Below are 18,017 nucleotides of genomic sequence, written 5' to 3' on the forward strand. Positions count from 1 at the left end.
GAAGCAGTAGCCTAAGCTTGGTTGGGATTTTGTAAAGTCTTTTGCACTGTTATGGTGTAATTTAATATATATATATATATAGTTACCAGTTTCAAAAAAAATTACTAACCATTTGATGTGGTAAGATACTTCCGTGCAAAACAAAATATGAGAAAGTTCAACTCAAATAGCCATTAACTAGTGTAAGGGCGCCAGCAATTATACTGATTCATATGTTGTATCTCATATATAGACCACATTGGAATATATTGAGGTTCTTATTAAAGCAATAAAAGAATTGGAATTCATGAAAGCAAATGATCTCTACTGCTTTAGGTCAGATCCATTAGTAGACACCAAATATATCTAGAAGAGCTATCTAATGTTCCCTTAAAGATTTTCATCTTCATGAACAAAGTGAAACACTAAGATAACTTAGGGGGAAAAAAAGAATCAAGTACCTCTCGGACGATGTTCCTTCCCTGATATATAGGTCGCATCCCTGTTAAAAGCTCCAGAAATACAATACCAAGGCTATAAATATCACTTTTCTCTGTCAACTTGTGAGTAAAGAAGTACTCAGGATCAAGGTAGCCCTACACGAGTGCCAAATTTTGGCAACTGTCAGCTATCTTTGAAAAAGCAAAGAGAAAAATAAATGAGAAGGTAAAAAGCAATATTGAAATACTAGAGGATCATAGTATGTGTATTCTTAGAGAATGAAGTTTTCCTGGTCTGTAGCAATGCTACCTAGATTACTCAAGTTGCAGATCTTATCTCATTGCGATTTTCTAGCTTTTCTATTGCAGGCTTCAACATATAAGACGAGTAAAGCCTTACAGGAGTTCCTTTCACAACAGTTGATACATGCCCACTCGTTTCAGCATCAGGTAATGGTGCAAGCTTTGAGATTCCAAAATCAGAAACTTTTGCGGTGAACTTAGAGTCCAACAGTATGTTATTTGCTTTGACATCACGATGGATTATTGGAGGATTAGCTTCAGTATGGAGGTAGAGGATGCCCCTGGCAGCACCTAAAGCAATGTATAACCTTGTTCCAAGACTCAGACATTCCCCATATCTAGCTGTAAAAATAAGTAAAAAAATCTTTAATAATTGTACTTTGGAGATACCTGTTTGATATGCATATTGGAACTGACACATGACTAAAATTAAGAATATAAAGTTCCATGTGATAAACTTGTTGATGACCACCCAAGTGAAGAAAGTAGGAAAACTAACAGTGACTTTCAGGAGTCAAAATGAAGTAAAAACTTCAGAAAAGAAAATCTGAGTGACTAGATAATTTTGATTTACTTTCATCTATACAATATTCTTTACTAGAGGGACATATCTTTCACCCTCTTTTTCGTATAAGAAGTACTACACCAGGAAAAAATAAGTGATAAGAGGAGAATAGATGTGCTTGATTCTAACAAAAGAAAATCAAATGACAACATAGGCAAAGGAAGGATACATCACATACCTTTTAGAAGATCATGCAAGGAACCATTTGGCATGAACTCATACACCAACATCTGCATGCACATGTAACCAACTATTACAAAAGTAGAATAAAAAAACATAAAACATAATATCCGTTCTTATCCTTCCATCTGCTTGATTATTTGATTACTTTTTCAGAAGACATGCATTTCACTAATGTGCCCAGACTACGCAAGTATAAGAGGGATGTAACTGATGAGCTACTCATAGATGGAAATTTGGTTGAACTTAATATTAGGTGATCTAAGTACTGTACACTGGATATGCTCACAAATTGAATCACTTAACGTGTGATAATAATTGGTGACAAAAAAAGAAGTATGATGAAAATACTATCTCAGAAGACTTTTGCTCGAGTTTACTTTAACAGATGAATCAGCTAAGTCTGAACTTTGCCCTGCAATTTAACTATCATTTGTGATTCTTGTAATTTCATTTGCATCTAGAGTGATATCAAATGGATTTCTCAAAGTTGTAGAAGGTAATTGATATTATGGTTGATTGGTTCTGCACAACGGCAATGAGGCATCCAAAATGATCAAGGATATGCAAAAAAATTCAATTTTGACCTAGGTATTCAACCAGAACTGGGCAATCAGAATTCAACAAGTGGCTGAACTGATACATCAAAGAACTTATTCCACCGAACATACTCCCCTCTCCCATCTGGATGCAGGAATAGCAACATGGACTTGGCTCTGTGTGTGTGTGTGTGTGTGTCTATTACATTTCCAGTTTGGAGAATCTTACTTGTTCACTTCCTTCATTACAGTATCCCACCAAGGAAACCAGATTTCGATGATGCACACGTGAAAGTAATTCTATCTCAGTATAGAACTCTCTTTCACCCTGCAATGAGCCTTGCTGTGCACGTTTAATTGCCACTATTGTTCCCTCTGCCAAAGTGCCTTTGTAGACCTTTCCATAGCCTCCTTGGCCAATTTCAGTAGTACTGCTAAAATTGTTAGTTGCTGCCTCTAATTCCTTAAAACCCATTGCCTTAACACCTTCTATTCGCATTGGAAATTTTGGTACTACAAAAGAAATGAAAGGAATATCACTATGAGTGCCATGTGGTCCTGGGTAAGTTTGTTTAAGCAAGAAATACATCATTGCCACAAGATTCAATTTATTAAAAATCAGATATTCATTGAAAACTTAAGCATAAAAAGTTGACATAAAAAGAATGAAAACGAAAAAGCTTAGGTGATGGTAGCATAACTTTAATGCAAATGAACCTTTGATACAATAGTTGGCTTCAGCTAACTTTGTTCACTTTAAGAATATCAATTAATCTGACTAAGAAAAGAACATAAATAATCGTCTAATTGATGTACAAATAACAGAAGCACTACAACAAGAGTATTACTTAGATATACATGCCAATTGTCCAGCACACACTTCCTATTTATTTCTATTCCACTTTTTGTTCTAAGGGTGATGGGGCATTGCCGGAGAGTTTACTCATCATAAATACGCACAAACTTCCCATAAAACCGTAAAGTTATCTGTCCATGTGAGGAATTAAAGCACCATACTCTCTCCTTAAAAAAACTAACATCAAGCAGTATCATAGCTAAATTACAAGTATACATACTAAGAAAAATAATTTGCCACATTGAAAAAGATGGTTGACACTGGCAATTCTGTGTTATTTCTTGATTAAATAGAGAACTTAAACAAGAAAATAACAGTAAGGAAGACAGATTTTATGGTTTTTGGCATCTTTTTGTTTTTCAGAAGATGGAAATTGGAAATTATCAGGTGCAAAGTTTGCATTATATGCATGAAGCACTCAAAGAATGTGGTTTCATGTCCTCTTTTTTGGCGATTCAACAGAATACCCAAGAAAAGTTAAACGTATTGACTACTTAACCAACAGGTCCTAATGGGGTGAATGAAAGAAATGGAGAAGAAACTCCCCATAGCTGAGGAAAAGTCACATAAAATTACTGAAGATTAACTCACATGGTTGATCTTTTGAAACGTGTAACCTCCGCCGCATTTTAAACAACACGAATATTAAGGCCATAAGTAGCACAGCTGCAGCAAATATGGACCCTAAGACAATTCCAACCACAGTGCCTCTGTTTTTTCTGCTTCTCTCTCCTCCCAACGGAGGAAAAAGGACTGCAAGAAGGAAAAACATTCGTTATTTGATCTTGAGAAAGCAGAAAGAAAGACAAGAACAGAGTGGCTCTCTTATATGATAGCATATATTTAACAATGATATATTTATATTCAGGACAAAGGCTGTGTTGCGAGACATCTCAAATAGAAAAAAAAAGAAAAGTAAATCCTTGTTCTGCTTACAAAGATTCTATAAGGCTTCTTCACACAGATTCTGCGTCATTAACAAATTCTTCATACACCAAAAATAAAACAAAAGTAGCCAATTCATCTTGAGTTTCTGAATGGGGATATTCACATGTTTTGACAGTACCATATGGTTCACCTAAGATTTTACTTAATCAAGAACTTGTACTAAGGTAGTCAATTTAGTCTCTTGACCCTTACTGAGTATCTAAGAGATTACTAGCATCTCTGTCAGGTTACCATGTTCATGAGGATGTTAAGCTTCAAAGCATGCATGATATCTAAACCATTTCATTGAATTTTCATACTCGCATACTTCTATGACAAGAAGAAAAAACTATGTTCTATATCACAGGGTAAACGATATAAATAGACATTTTCAGAAACGAAATGGAGCACAATGGGAAAGGGAATTTTTTATCCGAGCATGACCAGTAAAGATAAAAGAAATATAATAATCATAATAATTATATTCAAGATTCAGCAAGAACAAAAGAAAAATTAGTCATGCGGGTGCACAAGAGTTCCAGACTTCCAGTCCAGTTGAAAAGTATCCAATATTTGGCATTAAACACAAAATAAGAACTGAAGAAACAAGTTTTACAATAAAGGTGTTTCTCTCGGCTTGCATGCTAATCTCAACCTTGGGTTCTTGTGCCTCCCTAGAGAAATTTAAACTAAAAAAATTGAGTTTTTGCCACTCTCCGTGCATGATCTAAGTTGTAAAAAACAAACGAGATTGACGTTTGTTTCTATTATTGTTCACATTGGTTTTACTTTAAATTCCTCAGGAAATCATTACAGAACTACAACTGAAAATGTCCACATGTTAATGTATTATTATATCCTACTTATGCAAGAACATAATGGATTTGGAGACATACCAGAATTATATGCCATGGCAGTGAAATTGAGCAGGTCATATGGGCCAAAGATATCACTTCCAGTAAGATTAAAAAAGGCAAACTTGTTTGCGATCCGTACTATCTCGCTGTCATTAAATTTGCCAAAATCATTGGTTCCAGAGTCATTTGCACGTGGAGGGAAGAATTTCAAAAAGAACCTAAGCCTAGGACCGCTTTGCCATGAAACCGAATCAATTTGCAGTTGATAATCATTCAAATTAACGCTTTTTGTTATCCACTGTTCAAAGTCACTATAATGTGGTGGAAAGTCTGAAATGCTAGGGCTTCTTAAACGCAAACCAACTCCAAAAGGTGCTGCACAAAAGCAGCCATCCATTAATGCTGGGACATGTTCAAAATCCACATCGCAAGGCAGCTGGGCTGCACAACTTGGAATAGAGTTGTTCAAGCCTCCATACTCTTCACCTCCGTCTCTTGATTTACAAAATTGGGTAATCTGGCGCTCATTTGCATTTCCACAAACAGGATTTCCATAAAGCCTGAAAGTTACAGTTCTTTGTCACACCTAATGAATACTTAATCAGAAATATAAAGGAGTGATAAAGCAAAATGTGTGTAGGGATTCTATGCCATTGAAAATATTTGCACGTTAAAGTACCAGTAAATGGGTTAAAAACAAAACTCAAACTCATTATTTATGTTATTCATGAAATCAGCAAATATGGCACACAAAACTGCACACAAACATGTATAAGGTTAGTAGGTGAAGCTGCTCTTCAGAAAAATAAAGTTAGTAGGTGAACCAGAATTTATTTAACCATGATAGAAGTTGAACAATTTGTTTTTAGAATTAAATATATACAGCTTGAAAGGTATTGCTGAGGCGTGATCTCTCCATCAAATTGGAAAGCCTGTTACTACTTCGGTATGTAACCAGTTAGTTGTCTGGTTTAGAGGCAAGTTATGCCAGAATTGTAATAAAAATAAAAAGATTATAATGCAGGGATCATCATACAAGCATTCGAAAGCTGCCATTTTTGCCTCCTTAACTGCCAACTTTGCCTCTCATCCACCAATACTCTGCCTTTCTCATCTTTAATGCACTTTATTTGGTCCAGGTTTCGAGTCTTCCTCTCTCTCACCTTGGCTAGCCTATACAACCTCTTATCTCCGCCTTCGTCCCCTAGTTCCTCATACAGGCGTTCAAAAGCTGCCATTTTTGCCTCCATAACTGCCAACTTCGCCTCCTTCCTTGCCACTTTATATACTTCTCTCGTCGCCCTCTTATCCTCCTCATCCTTTTGCTCTCCAGCAACTTCACATAAGCCACCTTCTTTGCCTCTACCTTACGTGGACTTTGTCATTCCACCAGAAATCTCCTCGGTGTCCACTAGAGTTACCTTTTGAAACCCCCAAGACCTCTCTAGCCGCTTCCCTTATGCAACTAGCGGTCCTATCCCACATATTGGTCGCATCCCCACTGCTTCCCCAGTCTCCCATAGCCACCAACTTCTCCCCCATAACCCTAGCTTTGTCATATTACCATATCATATGGAAAGAAATTCACATATATGAATTTGACCCCATTGTTTTCGAGCTCCATATAAAGTGCACTGCTAGCAAGAAAACTACCCATCTTCTGACAAGAAATGAAGTTTTGAACGATGACAAAATAAAAGAAGTTGAAACTGTGTTGGTTCACTACTCTATCTTCATCAATGGATATTCGAAGTAAATCTCTATACTGATAGAAAGAGTTTAGCAGGAAAACAGCAAATGAAGGCAGTGTTATGCAACTATCCCAAATGTTGTCATGGGGATATGCTATAGCAAGTTTTTCTGCCTTCTTCATGATAGTAGTTCTGTTGAATCACAGAAATCTGAAATAGAAACTAAGACTCCACAGAATTACTTTGTAATTTGAAGCTTATAAAAAATAGGATAATGAAAGTTAGATAGCAATTGAATTAGGGGAGCTTGATTCGCCACATATAATTATAAAAGCCGAGAACTGAAAGTAAGTCCGCAAATATGTATGTACAAGACTACCGGAAACAAGGTCTTACATAATATCGACATTTGGAGGAGGATCAAGAATACCCGAAATATCTGAGAGAAAATTACGTTGAAAGTTCCTGCACAAAGGAGAACAACTGGATCAGCCTGGCTATCTGATATGTTAACATCTGAGGGGCCTTTTCTAGTCACATGGCCTGGTTTAGTAAGAGGAAAGAATACATGCTACATTACCTCGAACGAAACAAAACACCAGACATATTATTCCTTGTTATATATTAACTGTATAGAGATAGGAAACCCTTGTTGACAATGGACACACTATTCCTTGATTGTACTATTATTTTCCGGGATACTTTCTTTGTATATCCAAAACTACATGTGGACTGACTAGCTACCAAAATGAAATAGGAATACAAATTTGGCTTGATTCTCTACAAAAAGCTTTTGTCTGTATCTTACAGTTAAAAACTTTAACTGGCCAATAGATTGTGGGGCAGCAGACAACAGAAACATGAAAATCAAATTACTGATAAGAGGAAAATGTACAAATGATACACTTACAATCTAAGTTTTGCGCCTGGGGAAAATGTCTTATTCTCCCAAATGGTAGTTGGCACAAAACCACTTAACCTATTATTGTTGAGTGACCTACAAGAAAAATAATTTAAGGAAAGGTAGTGTCAATACTACATTTATTAGAGTATCGACATGAAATTTGAAACAGACAGAGGATCAAGAAACAAGGATTGAGCAGATGAAGTTCCTTACAGCCTCTGCAGATTTGGAAGGACAGAAAAGTTCGAAGGGATAGAACCATTAAGCATGTTTCCTGACAGAATGCTGCAATCATCATCAAAGTAGTTAGTTCACTATTGAGGGTCTGATACCAAGACCAAGTTACTCAAACATCAAGAAGAAAAGAGTGCATGTTAAAACACTAATGTCCATTCAACCACCTATTCACAGATATCGATAGAGAGTTGGGGGGGGGGGGGAAGGAAGTGTGATTAAAGATGGGTGAATCAAACCAGGAAAGATATCAGCAGTTAAACACTTCCAGAAACTTACATGGTTGTGATATTATCAGACAGCTTATTGGAAGGTATATTTCCCGTGAGTTGGTTTCTGCTAAGGTCTCTGTGACATGAGAAATTTATATCAGATGAATTGCCACTGGCTGTAAATTTAACTTTCTATATTCAGCACAAATTGAGTGGCAGATGAGTTCAACTACATCTGGCATATAAGAATTATTAAGCAGATGACATATAAGAATTATTAAGCAGATATCAACATTACCAAGAGGTTAGAACAACAAGAACATAAGCCTCAACATGTGGTTTAACTGGACGCATGAATTTCTCGATGAAGTATGCTTACAAGTAAAGAAGGTGTGGTATTGTGCTTAGATCAGGAACTGTTCCTTGCAAGTTGCAGTTCCTAAGACTCCTGCAGGTTTGATGAAATAACATACGTAATATTCATCAAAGAATGGTGAATACAATCATAGCATGACCACTTTGTAAGCTTCATATTATAATACAGAATTCCTCCAACAATCTTTACCACTTTCTTTAGATTGTTACTCCATCTTATGTCAAAAGGCCCTAAGAATGAAAATACTGCTCCAGCCTTGCCTTTTTTCATCAAAAAAATGAAAATACTGATGTAGCCTTTCTCATTTCTTGTGAGGGGGGGTGGAGGGGGGGATGGGAAACCCTTATTGGGAGTACAGTGATGATTATGGAGAAAACTTTTTGTTAATCTGAATGTTCACTGGGGACTTGTTTCTTTATCAAAATTTGGGATAAAACGGTTTTTAACCTTGAGTGATGGCAAACATCCTTTAGAATTCTATGTTCTTGCTTGGTGAAAATGGGCATATATATCATCAGACAGGAAAGGGGACATGAACCAACAATACCCAAGAGAGCAGTAACTTACAACTTAAATAGTTTGGACATATTTCTGTAAGAAGCCGGAACCTCCGAGCCTTCAAAGTTATTGTTGTCAAGTTGACTGCAAAAGTTGTTATTGTGGGGGAGAAGGAGGTGTTAGGATTTGTTTGTTAATGCTGAAATGACATTAAATTGTTGAGAATTTAAACACATTGAAACAGAAAAAGCTCAAGAGTTCAAACACAGGTAATACAGAATCGTTAAGTTCGGCATCAATGCAAGCTCTGGTGGAAGGTAACCCGATAAGTTGTTGTTATCCAGAAGGCTGAAATAACACACATCCAAGTAAATCCAAACATCAAACTCACAGAGCAAAAGATCCTTTTTCCTAGTATTTATATATTGTAGGCTAAGTGATTCTTACAAGTGTTGAAGCCGGGGTAAAACAGACAGCTCTGGAGGAATTTGACCGCTTATTGAATTGTTATTCATATGGCTGCATCAAGAACAAGAAAGATCAACACAGAAGCTAAACATATCCATACCACCACAACCAGTAGAGAGTCTTTGGGTTCTAGTGGAGAACTCACAAATGTGCAACTTTTGGCAAGTTTGCAAACGATTTTGGTATTGGTCCTGATATATCATTTAAGTCCAACTGAAATTTGTTTAAGTTAGGAAGATAACCGAGCTCTTCTGGTAAAGAACCTGATATTTGATTTCCACTCAAAAGCCTGCAAGAACAGAAGAATGGTAGCTGGAGTGGAGTTTCTCATGAATGTGCACAATCCATATATGCAGACTATATGCAAGTTTTAGATATCTTCAGCTAATACATGCATATTCGGGCTTCAATTGAAGCAAGGATTCAGAAATATTGATTGAAGCTTATATGGAGAAGTGAAATTTCAGTATATGTAATTTCTCATGATAAAGGTAAGATTTTCAACAGGGATAATGGCCATAGGAGAGCTTTATTTCTCAATAAAAACAATTTAGATGGACAATCAGTCAATCCTTGCAGCAGTCAATAATGTTAGAACATGTATGGTATTTAGAACTTCAATCTGATGAGTCCAAGTAGTTAGTATACTTAGTTCTGTAGATATACACCAGAAACTCCTGACAGTAAACAAAACATTAACTCTGAACCATTGCTTTATTTTCAAGATTACACCTGAAGTAGCTGAGAATCATCACTATTTGCCTTACCGCCCTTACAAGGAACAAAAGCTATGTACTATCGTTTTGTTCTTCCCTACAGATTGACTAGCATTGATTGACATTGAGAAGTTCTATTTCCACTGCCAAAATATTAGAAGCGTATCTCGTACTTTTCACAAATGTATAGTACTCCCTCCTTCAACTCTCTCCCCATGTTGGAACTTCACATGATGTTTGAAAACATTCCATTGTTTTCACTACCAAGCAACTCCCTCAGTTTCAAGTTATGTGTCTTCGTTTTTAGTCTGTTTACATAAGAGTGTTACTTTCTATATTTGGTAACTCTTTAAAATCAATGATCCTACGTGGCATATTTAAGACGACAAGATCATAGGACATTTTGGTACATTACACACATCTTTAGTTTAGGATCACAAGATTCAAACGTCTTCTTTGCTTTTTTAAACCTCGTATCCAGTCAAACTAAGACACATAAATTGAAATGGAGGGAGTAACCTTTTTATAACCTCTATCAGACTAACTTTTTAACCATTATTTTAATATTTCTTCAATTACAAAACATACTAGTATAATATACACCATCATACTACAATCCTGTAATCTTCACTAGCACAACAACCTCCTCATAACAACACTCACTACGAAAGAAAGTAAACCGAAAATGAGTTCACGGAAGTACATTCATTTGTCCTAACTATTGATTCTTTTCAATTCATCATATCAAACAAAAAGGGGTTCTCTTAAACAATGATTAGAATGAAAATTGAGGGAGTGCCTAATTGAGCAATGAAGAGATACATACAGTAGCCTCAGAGCAGTAATGCTTCCTATCTCTTTAGGTATACTGCCACTAATTCTGTTCCACATGAAATTCCTTTTTGAAAAAAAAACAAAACAAAATCATCATCATTACCAAAATTACAGCTGAATAAAATCAATAAATACCAAATGGGTGTTGTTATATAATTGTTGGGACTCACAAAATTTCCATATGTTTAAGTTGGCCAAGCTCAGGAGCTAGCGTACCAGATAGGGACAAATTCATCAGACGCCTGCAATTCGAAATGAAAGAAAAAAAACAAAAATTGTTAGTGAATCGCAAAGCGAATGGAGGAAACCCAGTAAAATTGGTATGAAGGGTTAGACTACGCACAATTCTTGAACATGCTGGTAACCTTCGGTTTCGTTTTGAAGGCAATGAACAAATGACCAAGAAGTGCAAGGGTCTTTCTCCTTTTCCCAATTTCTGAGATAACCCACCGGATCTTCCAGGCTTCCATGAATGGCCTCTAGCGCCGCCACTGCACATTCCGGCAGTTAATCGTTTAGTAGTACACAATTACTCTCTCCCTTCTATAATCAAAAATTGAATAGAAAATGTATATTTCATGTATAATCCGTATATATTTTATACGTTAACTTATATTCAGCTTTTTTATTGTATTAGTTAGGGGGCTAGTGTATAGCTCATGTATAGGTAAGTTATGTTATATATAATCAGTGTATATTTCATGTATAGTTAAGTTGTATTTAATTTTTTAAGTGTATCATAATTTATAGTTAGTGTATAGATCATGTATAGGTAAGTATATTATATAATTAATGTATAGTTAAGTTTTATTCAGCTTTTTAAGGACCCGTTTGATAGGCGGTATTAGATAGAATAATCCATGGATTAAAATTTAGTTCATCTAATACATTGTTTGGTTGCTTCATTTAATTTAATCCATGGATTGCTTATCCATCATATGTGGTCTTATCTTATCCTTAGAAAATGGAGGGATAACTAATCCAAGGTTTGTTAAACTTTGGATAAGACCCCTAAATGACTAAACTAACCCCTTATTCCTTTTTCTAAATTTATTTTGTAATTTAATTTCCTTTTTATTTATATTAGAATGGTTATAAATGTTTTTTTTAATTCTCCAAATCCGTTTAGTGTAATTTAATGATTTCACTAATATTTTTTTCTCCATTTTTTCTTGAATTTTTTTTTATTCAAGATATTTTGTCGATTACCAGCTTGAACTATTTTTATTTAAAAAATAAGCTTTTGGTATTGAACAATTTAAGTAGTCTTAAATCTATGTTAAGTTTAAGATATACTTGACCAACAAAAAATTAGAAATACACCGTGGCATTAATGATCTTCTTAGTGGTACATCATACCTTAAAATTAATAACAATTTTATATATACATATATATCTACATATACATATACATATATATCTACATATACATATATATGTATATATGTATATACATATATATATACATATATATATACATATGTATATACATATATATATACATATAAATACATATATATATATATATATATATTTGATTTAACTAATTAAATGAAATACAAAATTCTACAAAAAAAAAGTCCGGTCCGACGGTTATCTACCTTGACTCAATTACATGAAATAAACATTCATAATAACACAAAGGTATAATAGGAAAGAACCTTTTTGTAGAGTTTTAAATCAAACACAAAGTTAAGTGGAAAGTAGTGAACCAAACACTTGACAAAAAATAATCTCTGCACTACTAATCCCTGCATTACTAATCCCTGCGTTACTAATCCTTGCATTATCAATGTTTGTACCAAACGACCCCTAAGTGTATTATAATGTATAGTCAGTGTATAGCTCATGTATATGTAAGTTATGTTGTATAATAAGTATATACTCCATGTATAGTTAAGTCATATTCAGCTTTTTTAGTGTATCATATTGTATAGTTAATGTATAACTCATATATAGGTAAGTTATGTTGTATAGTCCGTGTATACTTTTTATGTGACTTTTGGCAAATTATATTTTCTAGCCAGTGTTCACTTCCTATGACTTTGCCTATTTTTTTTATGTAAATAAAACATGGTTATATTTGTAGTAAACTAATTACTTTATTGTATATATATTTGAAACTAGCCCTAATTTTTTTTAGTTTCTTTATGAAAAGTGTTTTTTATCAGGCAAACAACACAAATCTCACTAATTTAGGACCTAATTACATGCCTTCCTATGAGTTTTTGAAATTATTATTTGTGTCAGATTTAGGCCCCAAGATACACATGTTGAATACATGGGGTCAAAATTAGTTGTAATTTATTTCAGATACATTGTATCCAAGTGGATTCGCGGGTATTTGGATATACTGACTCTCTAGCTCGCCTCTCCCTTACCTCACTCGCCTCTCTCCCTATATATTTGTATTTCAGAATGTATATAGGATTCCAGATACATGTATCTACTGTGTTTCGCATGTATCTCAGATACACTAACTCTCTCGCTTACATATCTCCTACCTCGCTCGACTTTGTCCCTTTCTTGCTCGCCTCTTTTCGTATGTAATTATATTTCAAAGTGTATTTGGTAGCAAAATACATGTATCTAACTTGAAATCTGACATGGAAATTATTAATTAATGAGACAATATGTAATTATTTCAAATTATAGAAAGGATTAGTAAATATGGTAGAAATATTTGTGTAATTATGTAATTATTCTTTTATTTCATTTGAAAATAGTGTTAGATCATAAAAAATTCAAATACAACTTGAAATTTATTTAGTGGCCATTTGGCCAAGAATATATTTTAATTTTTTCGGAGTTGAATTCCAGGAATTATGTCTGGCTATAAAATTTCAAAAAAATCGGAATTCAACTTGAAGTTGAATTTCGGATGAAAAATATCAAAAAGGTATTTTCACTCTTTCCCGCTAGAAATCACTAATAAAAAATCAAAAACAACTCCAATTTGTATTTATTGTCAAACCAACTCAAATTTTCAAATACCATTTTTTACTTAGAAAATAAACTTCGATCTTTTTTTTCAAATTCCACAATTCTCATGGTTAAATGGAACCTAAAACAAGGACTTATTTGTACAAGATGAAATGTTTTACAAAGATTATTAACTAGTTGGACAATTACAAGAGACTAAGGATGTAATGCAGTTGATGAGGTTGCTCCTCCCTTAATCACAGATTTGGGGTTCGAACCTTGGATATGGAAAAATCCTTAATAGGAAGTGTTAACCCCCCCCCTGAATGGGGCCCTATCTAGCGAGAATCCAAATTAGTCGGACGCCAATATAGATATAGTACACCAGATGAAAAAAAAAAAAGGAAAAAAAAAAAGAGACTAATAACAAACAGAGGAGACAAATTACCTTCATCTGGATCAGTGAGCATATCTTGTCCATAAGCAAAAAAACATGTTGAAAGAGCCACAATCAGTAATATAACTGCCTTCTCTCTTCCCATCTCCAAATATCTTTAAACCAAAAAAACAAGTCAGTTCTCAGAGACAGAGTCAGAATTTGAACTAAAAGCGTTCAAAATTCATCATTAAACCCGTAGCTCTTTTTAGTTATAAAATTAATCCGGCCATGTACCTAATATCCAGAAATAGAATGTTAAATCACCTACCAGAAAACCTCAAAGAGATTGACAAGAGTACTCAAACAATGTATAGAGAATATAATGTCTGCATAGTAGTACCACTTTAATAAACATGTAGTAGATATTGAAATAAACTGGAGAGTTGACAATGCCAAACTTGAAATTGTCAAATTTTGCTCTTTTTATATGTATCTGAAAATGAAAATTAACTAACACAGTTGGTAATGCAACATTTTCAGATTAAGTTGACAAAAAGGCAATTGGGCAATAGGGATTATATAATATGGCAAATTGTTACACAAAATATTCACTTTCCAGCTTTGTTGGGAATAAACAATGACTTCCAGACTGCAGTGGTGGGATTGCTCCACAACTTAACCAGATCTCTTGAGTTCGAGTCTTGGATATGGAGAAAATTATGTTGGGAGCGTCACCCCAAATGGACTCTACAGTGCGCGATCCAAATTTAATAGGGGCTCTAATATGAGTTCCGAACACCAGATGAAAAAAGAAACAATGACTTTATATGACTAGGCAAGTGGACTTGGTCTTTAATTTCCACTTGGCTAAGTATGGAGTACGTACAACATAGGACAACAATTTAGGTAGCATTAATATGAATTGGTATACATTCTTCAATTAAGATAACACCTAACTACTTAGATAGAATGTTTTTTTAATTCAACCATGCAATTAATTAAATATTAGAATTGTTTGTATTTATCGTACGTCACATTAAATTCACTGTTTGTGTTGACTAAACTTGCAATGCATATATAGTCAATCTTACTTCTTCTACATATTCTTTCTTAAATATTACTCTCTAGAGTGCTTCTCCATGACTTTAATATCATCAGCAAATAACATACATCATGAGACGATTTCTTGTATCACAGTAATATATTCAAACACAACTAATAGTATTATATATGAATTTGATTAAGATCTCAACTTCTATCTATTCAAGTTATGAAATGAACAGTCTCAGCAGCTCATTGCCTGTTGATTGGGCACTTTTCACATGAAACTAGCTGTTAAGAACTTATCAATCTAAAACCAAGATAAATGCTGTTAAGTTGGACAAAGTTCTTAGAGTGCAACATGCACGACTGGAGTGGTAAACGAGTGAGTCGAGTTGTACGGATAGATCAAAATGAGAAATATCACTGAATACAACAATAATGAATGTACAAGTCATACAGCTATGACGAAAGAAATTGTTGTCGAATAGAAAAGCCAAAATTTGCAAGGTCATTAAAAAGGATGGATAACAATGGGTTTGAAGATGAAAGCAACAAGAAATGTTATTTTAGACAAGGATAATTATAATGGGAACAAGATCTATTAAACTACCAGAAATCCTCTAACAAGAACACAACATGACTCTCAAGCTATAATAGCAGAGGTTCCAGGGTCATTATAATGTACATTACAAGATGGCCAAAAAGCTCACAAACTTCCAAAAAAATGCTCCATGTTAATCCCAGAATCCAACAGCCACATTCTTGCACCAATCTTTGGAATCTGTACAGAGCTAGAGGCCAAAACTGTTGGTCCAACAATACATGCCTAATACATGGGGTACCAAAACATTCCCTTAATTCCCTCTGGATCAGGTTCAAAACCAAGATTCCTGTAGAATTCCACAACTGCAAGAGAAAAAAAAGTGAAACTTCAGAAACCTATTTAAGTAAAAAGCTTTTCAATAATAACACCAAAGAAATCTTTACATGTCTGAGACCCTGGTCTCATCTTGGTACCTTTACTATCTGCAAACAGTGAAATATTTCCGATGTCCCTTTGGAGAAGGGTTCGTATCAGTTTCTCGATAAGAACTTTTCCAAGTCCTTGTCCCTTTGAATGTCAACAAAACCACCATAGGAATTATGTTAGCTCACAATATCATCAAATAAGAAGATGAATATCAAGAAAACCATTACTAATAGTCCCACATATATTTGAAATAAGATGCATCTAATATACAAACACAAGAGGGTAATGGTTATCATCGTAGTCATTTCCTCTTCAACATATATAAGCATTTCCTAGATAAGTCATTTTTAGTTCAATATTGCAATCATGGGAATAAAAAATTGATTATTTTGTAGTATTAACTAAAATTCATATTAAATATAGGTTTGATACCTAAATTGACACTTATACTTGTCTCGATTATGAAAGCCCCCCACCCACCCCACCCCTGTCCAAACTCTCAGTTTTCCAATTTAAACACCTCAAGTCGATCACACATGTTTAATACAATCCTCACCCTGCATGTAACACAATTGTGCTGAGCCAGATAACACGTCAATATCCACGCGACACCATTTTTTATCTTCATTATCTTATAAAACAAAATCCCAACTTTTTTTGACTGGCTCGCGTTCCTTTCCCCTCCCACCATCCCTTTTCTGTAGCCCGGCAAAAGCTCAAAAACATTACACCAGAACAAGCATAGTTCCCCTCTGCCCTACACCATCACCCCAATATGATCAGCCACCCCTCACCTCATGCACATAAATGCACACGGTCTTCTTCATGCAGGAATTCAATCATACTGCCAAAGATTCAGGCTCACATGTACCCCTTCCCACCAACCTGGAAACACTATTTTACATTAACACGCCTGCATAAAGATGGAGAGGACTGAGGTAACTAGGGAAAGAACTCGCACACAGTGAGAGAATATATTCATTTTCCACAGTTGGCCACCCCATCACCTGGGGGAACTCATCAGGAATCAACCACCAACAAATACACAGCCTTTCTTCTCAAAATACCCCGGCGCCACCACCTGCAAACAAATGCCACTCTTGTCTTCCTGTGCCAGACACCAACCATAATCACCCCCTCAAGAAACACCAACACCCCTCTATTTTCTTCGTTTTGGGTATCTGATAGACTCTCAACTCAAGAAAAGTGTTTTGAAAAATAAAAGAGCGAAGAAGCGATGATGAAAATACTGAGGAAAAGGAAAGAATCTAAAGAAAAAATAGTAGGATAACCAAAGATAATACTAGAATAATATTAATAGTACTGATAAGGAGAAGAGGAAGCAGAAAAGGTGCTCCAAGTCAAACCAGAACCATGCCCTCCCACAAAAAAAGAAAAAAAAAAGAAAAAGAGAAACGCTCAGCTACCGACTAACCTTCTATCCTAATCGTGAACCTACATGATCTCCTATCTAGGGTCATGTCCTCACCTCAGTGAGCTGAAGATGTGTCATGTCCTGTCTAGTCACTTCTCCCCATTTCTTCTTCGGTCTACCTCTACCTCTCTTTTTTTTTTTTTGAGAAAGGTAACCATTTGTATAATCTGTATAAACTCAACACCATAACTGGTGCTGAAATTAGAACTTCACATCATAAATGAACATAAGCAAGAAGATAGGGGGTGTGGGCATCAGAAACATGAAGTTTCAGAACCAAAGCCTTATGATGAAGTGGTTATGGAAGTTTGCATCTGCTGAGAACTCATTGTGGAAGGAAGTGATTGCTGCAAAATATGGAATGAGGGATAAGTGGATGACAACAAAGGTGTCCTCTCCCTATAGGTCTAGTGTATGGAGATCTATCAGTGATCTATGGGATTTGGTGCTAGAAAGATCATATTGTAAGGTGGGAAATGGCAGAAAGGTGGCGTTCTGGATGGACAAATGGTGTGGTCAGGTCCCATTAAGCCAAAGGTTTCCTGACCTCTACGACCTATGTCAAATGCAACAAGCAACTGTAGCCGAATTATGGAATGATCAGGGGTGGAATTTGCACTTCAGGAGGAATTTAAATGATTGGGAGATGTGCAGAATAACTGAGTTTTTGGTTACCCTAGCACAATTT

The 18,017-nt window shown here is 35.1% G+C and overlaps 2 protein-coding genes across 2 annotated transcripts in view; both read right to left on the bottom strand.

Moving 5' to 3' along the window:
* LOC102596952 (probable LRR receptor-like serine/threonine-protein kinase At1g06840) overlaps positions 1–14,264 on the bottom strand; it is a 16,473-nt gene extending 2,209 nt beyond the window's left edge. Inside the window, exons 1-20 of the mRNA XM_015302930.1 lie at positions 14,209–14,264; positions 13,950–14,053; positions 10,923–11,070; positions 10,750–10,821; positions 10,572–10,643; positions 9,175–9,318; positions 9,009–9,080; positions 8,838–8,909; positions 8,631–8,705; positions 8,067–8,135; positions 7,755–7,823; positions 7,455–7,526; positions 7,248–7,334; positions 6,734–6,802; positions 4,686–5,206; positions 3,454–3,615; positions 2,236–2,519; positions 1,466–1,517; positions 820–1,064; positions 441–575 (exon numbers count right to left, since the gene is read on the bottom strand). Of these exons, the coding sequence (XP_015158416.1) occupies positions 441–575; positions 820–1,064; positions 1,466–1,517; positions 2,236–2,519; positions 3,454–3,615; positions 4,686–5,206; positions 6,734–6,802; positions 7,248–7,334; positions 7,455–7,526; positions 7,755–7,823; positions 8,067–8,135; positions 8,631–8,705; positions 8,838–8,909; positions 9,009–9,080; positions 9,175–9,318; positions 10,572–10,643; positions 10,750–10,821; positions 10,923–11,070; positions 13,950–14,043 (2,514 nt within the window). The 5' untranslated portion in view covers positions 14,044–14,053; positions 14,209–14,264. The remainder of the gene's footprint in view (positions 1–440; positions 576–819; positions 1,065–1,465; positions 1,518–2,235; positions 2,520–3,453; positions 3,616–4,685; positions 5,207–6,733; positions 6,803–7,247; positions 7,335–7,454; positions 7,527–7,754; positions 7,824–8,066; positions 8,136–8,630; positions 8,706–8,837; positions 8,910–9,008; positions 9,081–9,174; positions 9,319–10,571; positions 10,644–10,749; positions 10,822–10,922; positions 11,071–13,949; positions 14,054–14,208) is intronic.
* A 1,120-nt stretch (positions 14,265–15,384) lies between these two features.
* LOC102591080 (probable acetyltransferase NSI) overlaps positions 15,385–18,017 on the bottom strand; it is a 12,916-nt gene continuing 10,283 nt past the window's right edge. The window contains exons 7-8 of the mRNA XM_006362275.2: positions 15,942–16,035; positions 15,385–15,830 (exon numbers count right to left, since the gene is read on the bottom strand). Coding sequence (XP_006362337.1) covers positions 15,751–15,830; positions 15,942–16,035 — 174 coding nt within the window. The 3' untranslated portion in view covers positions 15,385–15,750. The remainder of the gene's footprint in view (positions 15,831–15,941; positions 16,036–18,017) is intronic.

This window comes from Solanum tuberosum, unplaced genomic scaffold (genome assembly GCF_000226075.1).
Source record: "Solanum tuberosum cultivar DM 1-3 516 R44 unplaced genomic scaffold, SolTub_3.0 scf00385, whole genome shotgun sequence".
Lineage (NCBI taxonomy): Eukaryota > Viridiplantae > Streptophyta > Magnoliopsida > Solanales > Solanaceae > Solanum > Solanum tuberosum.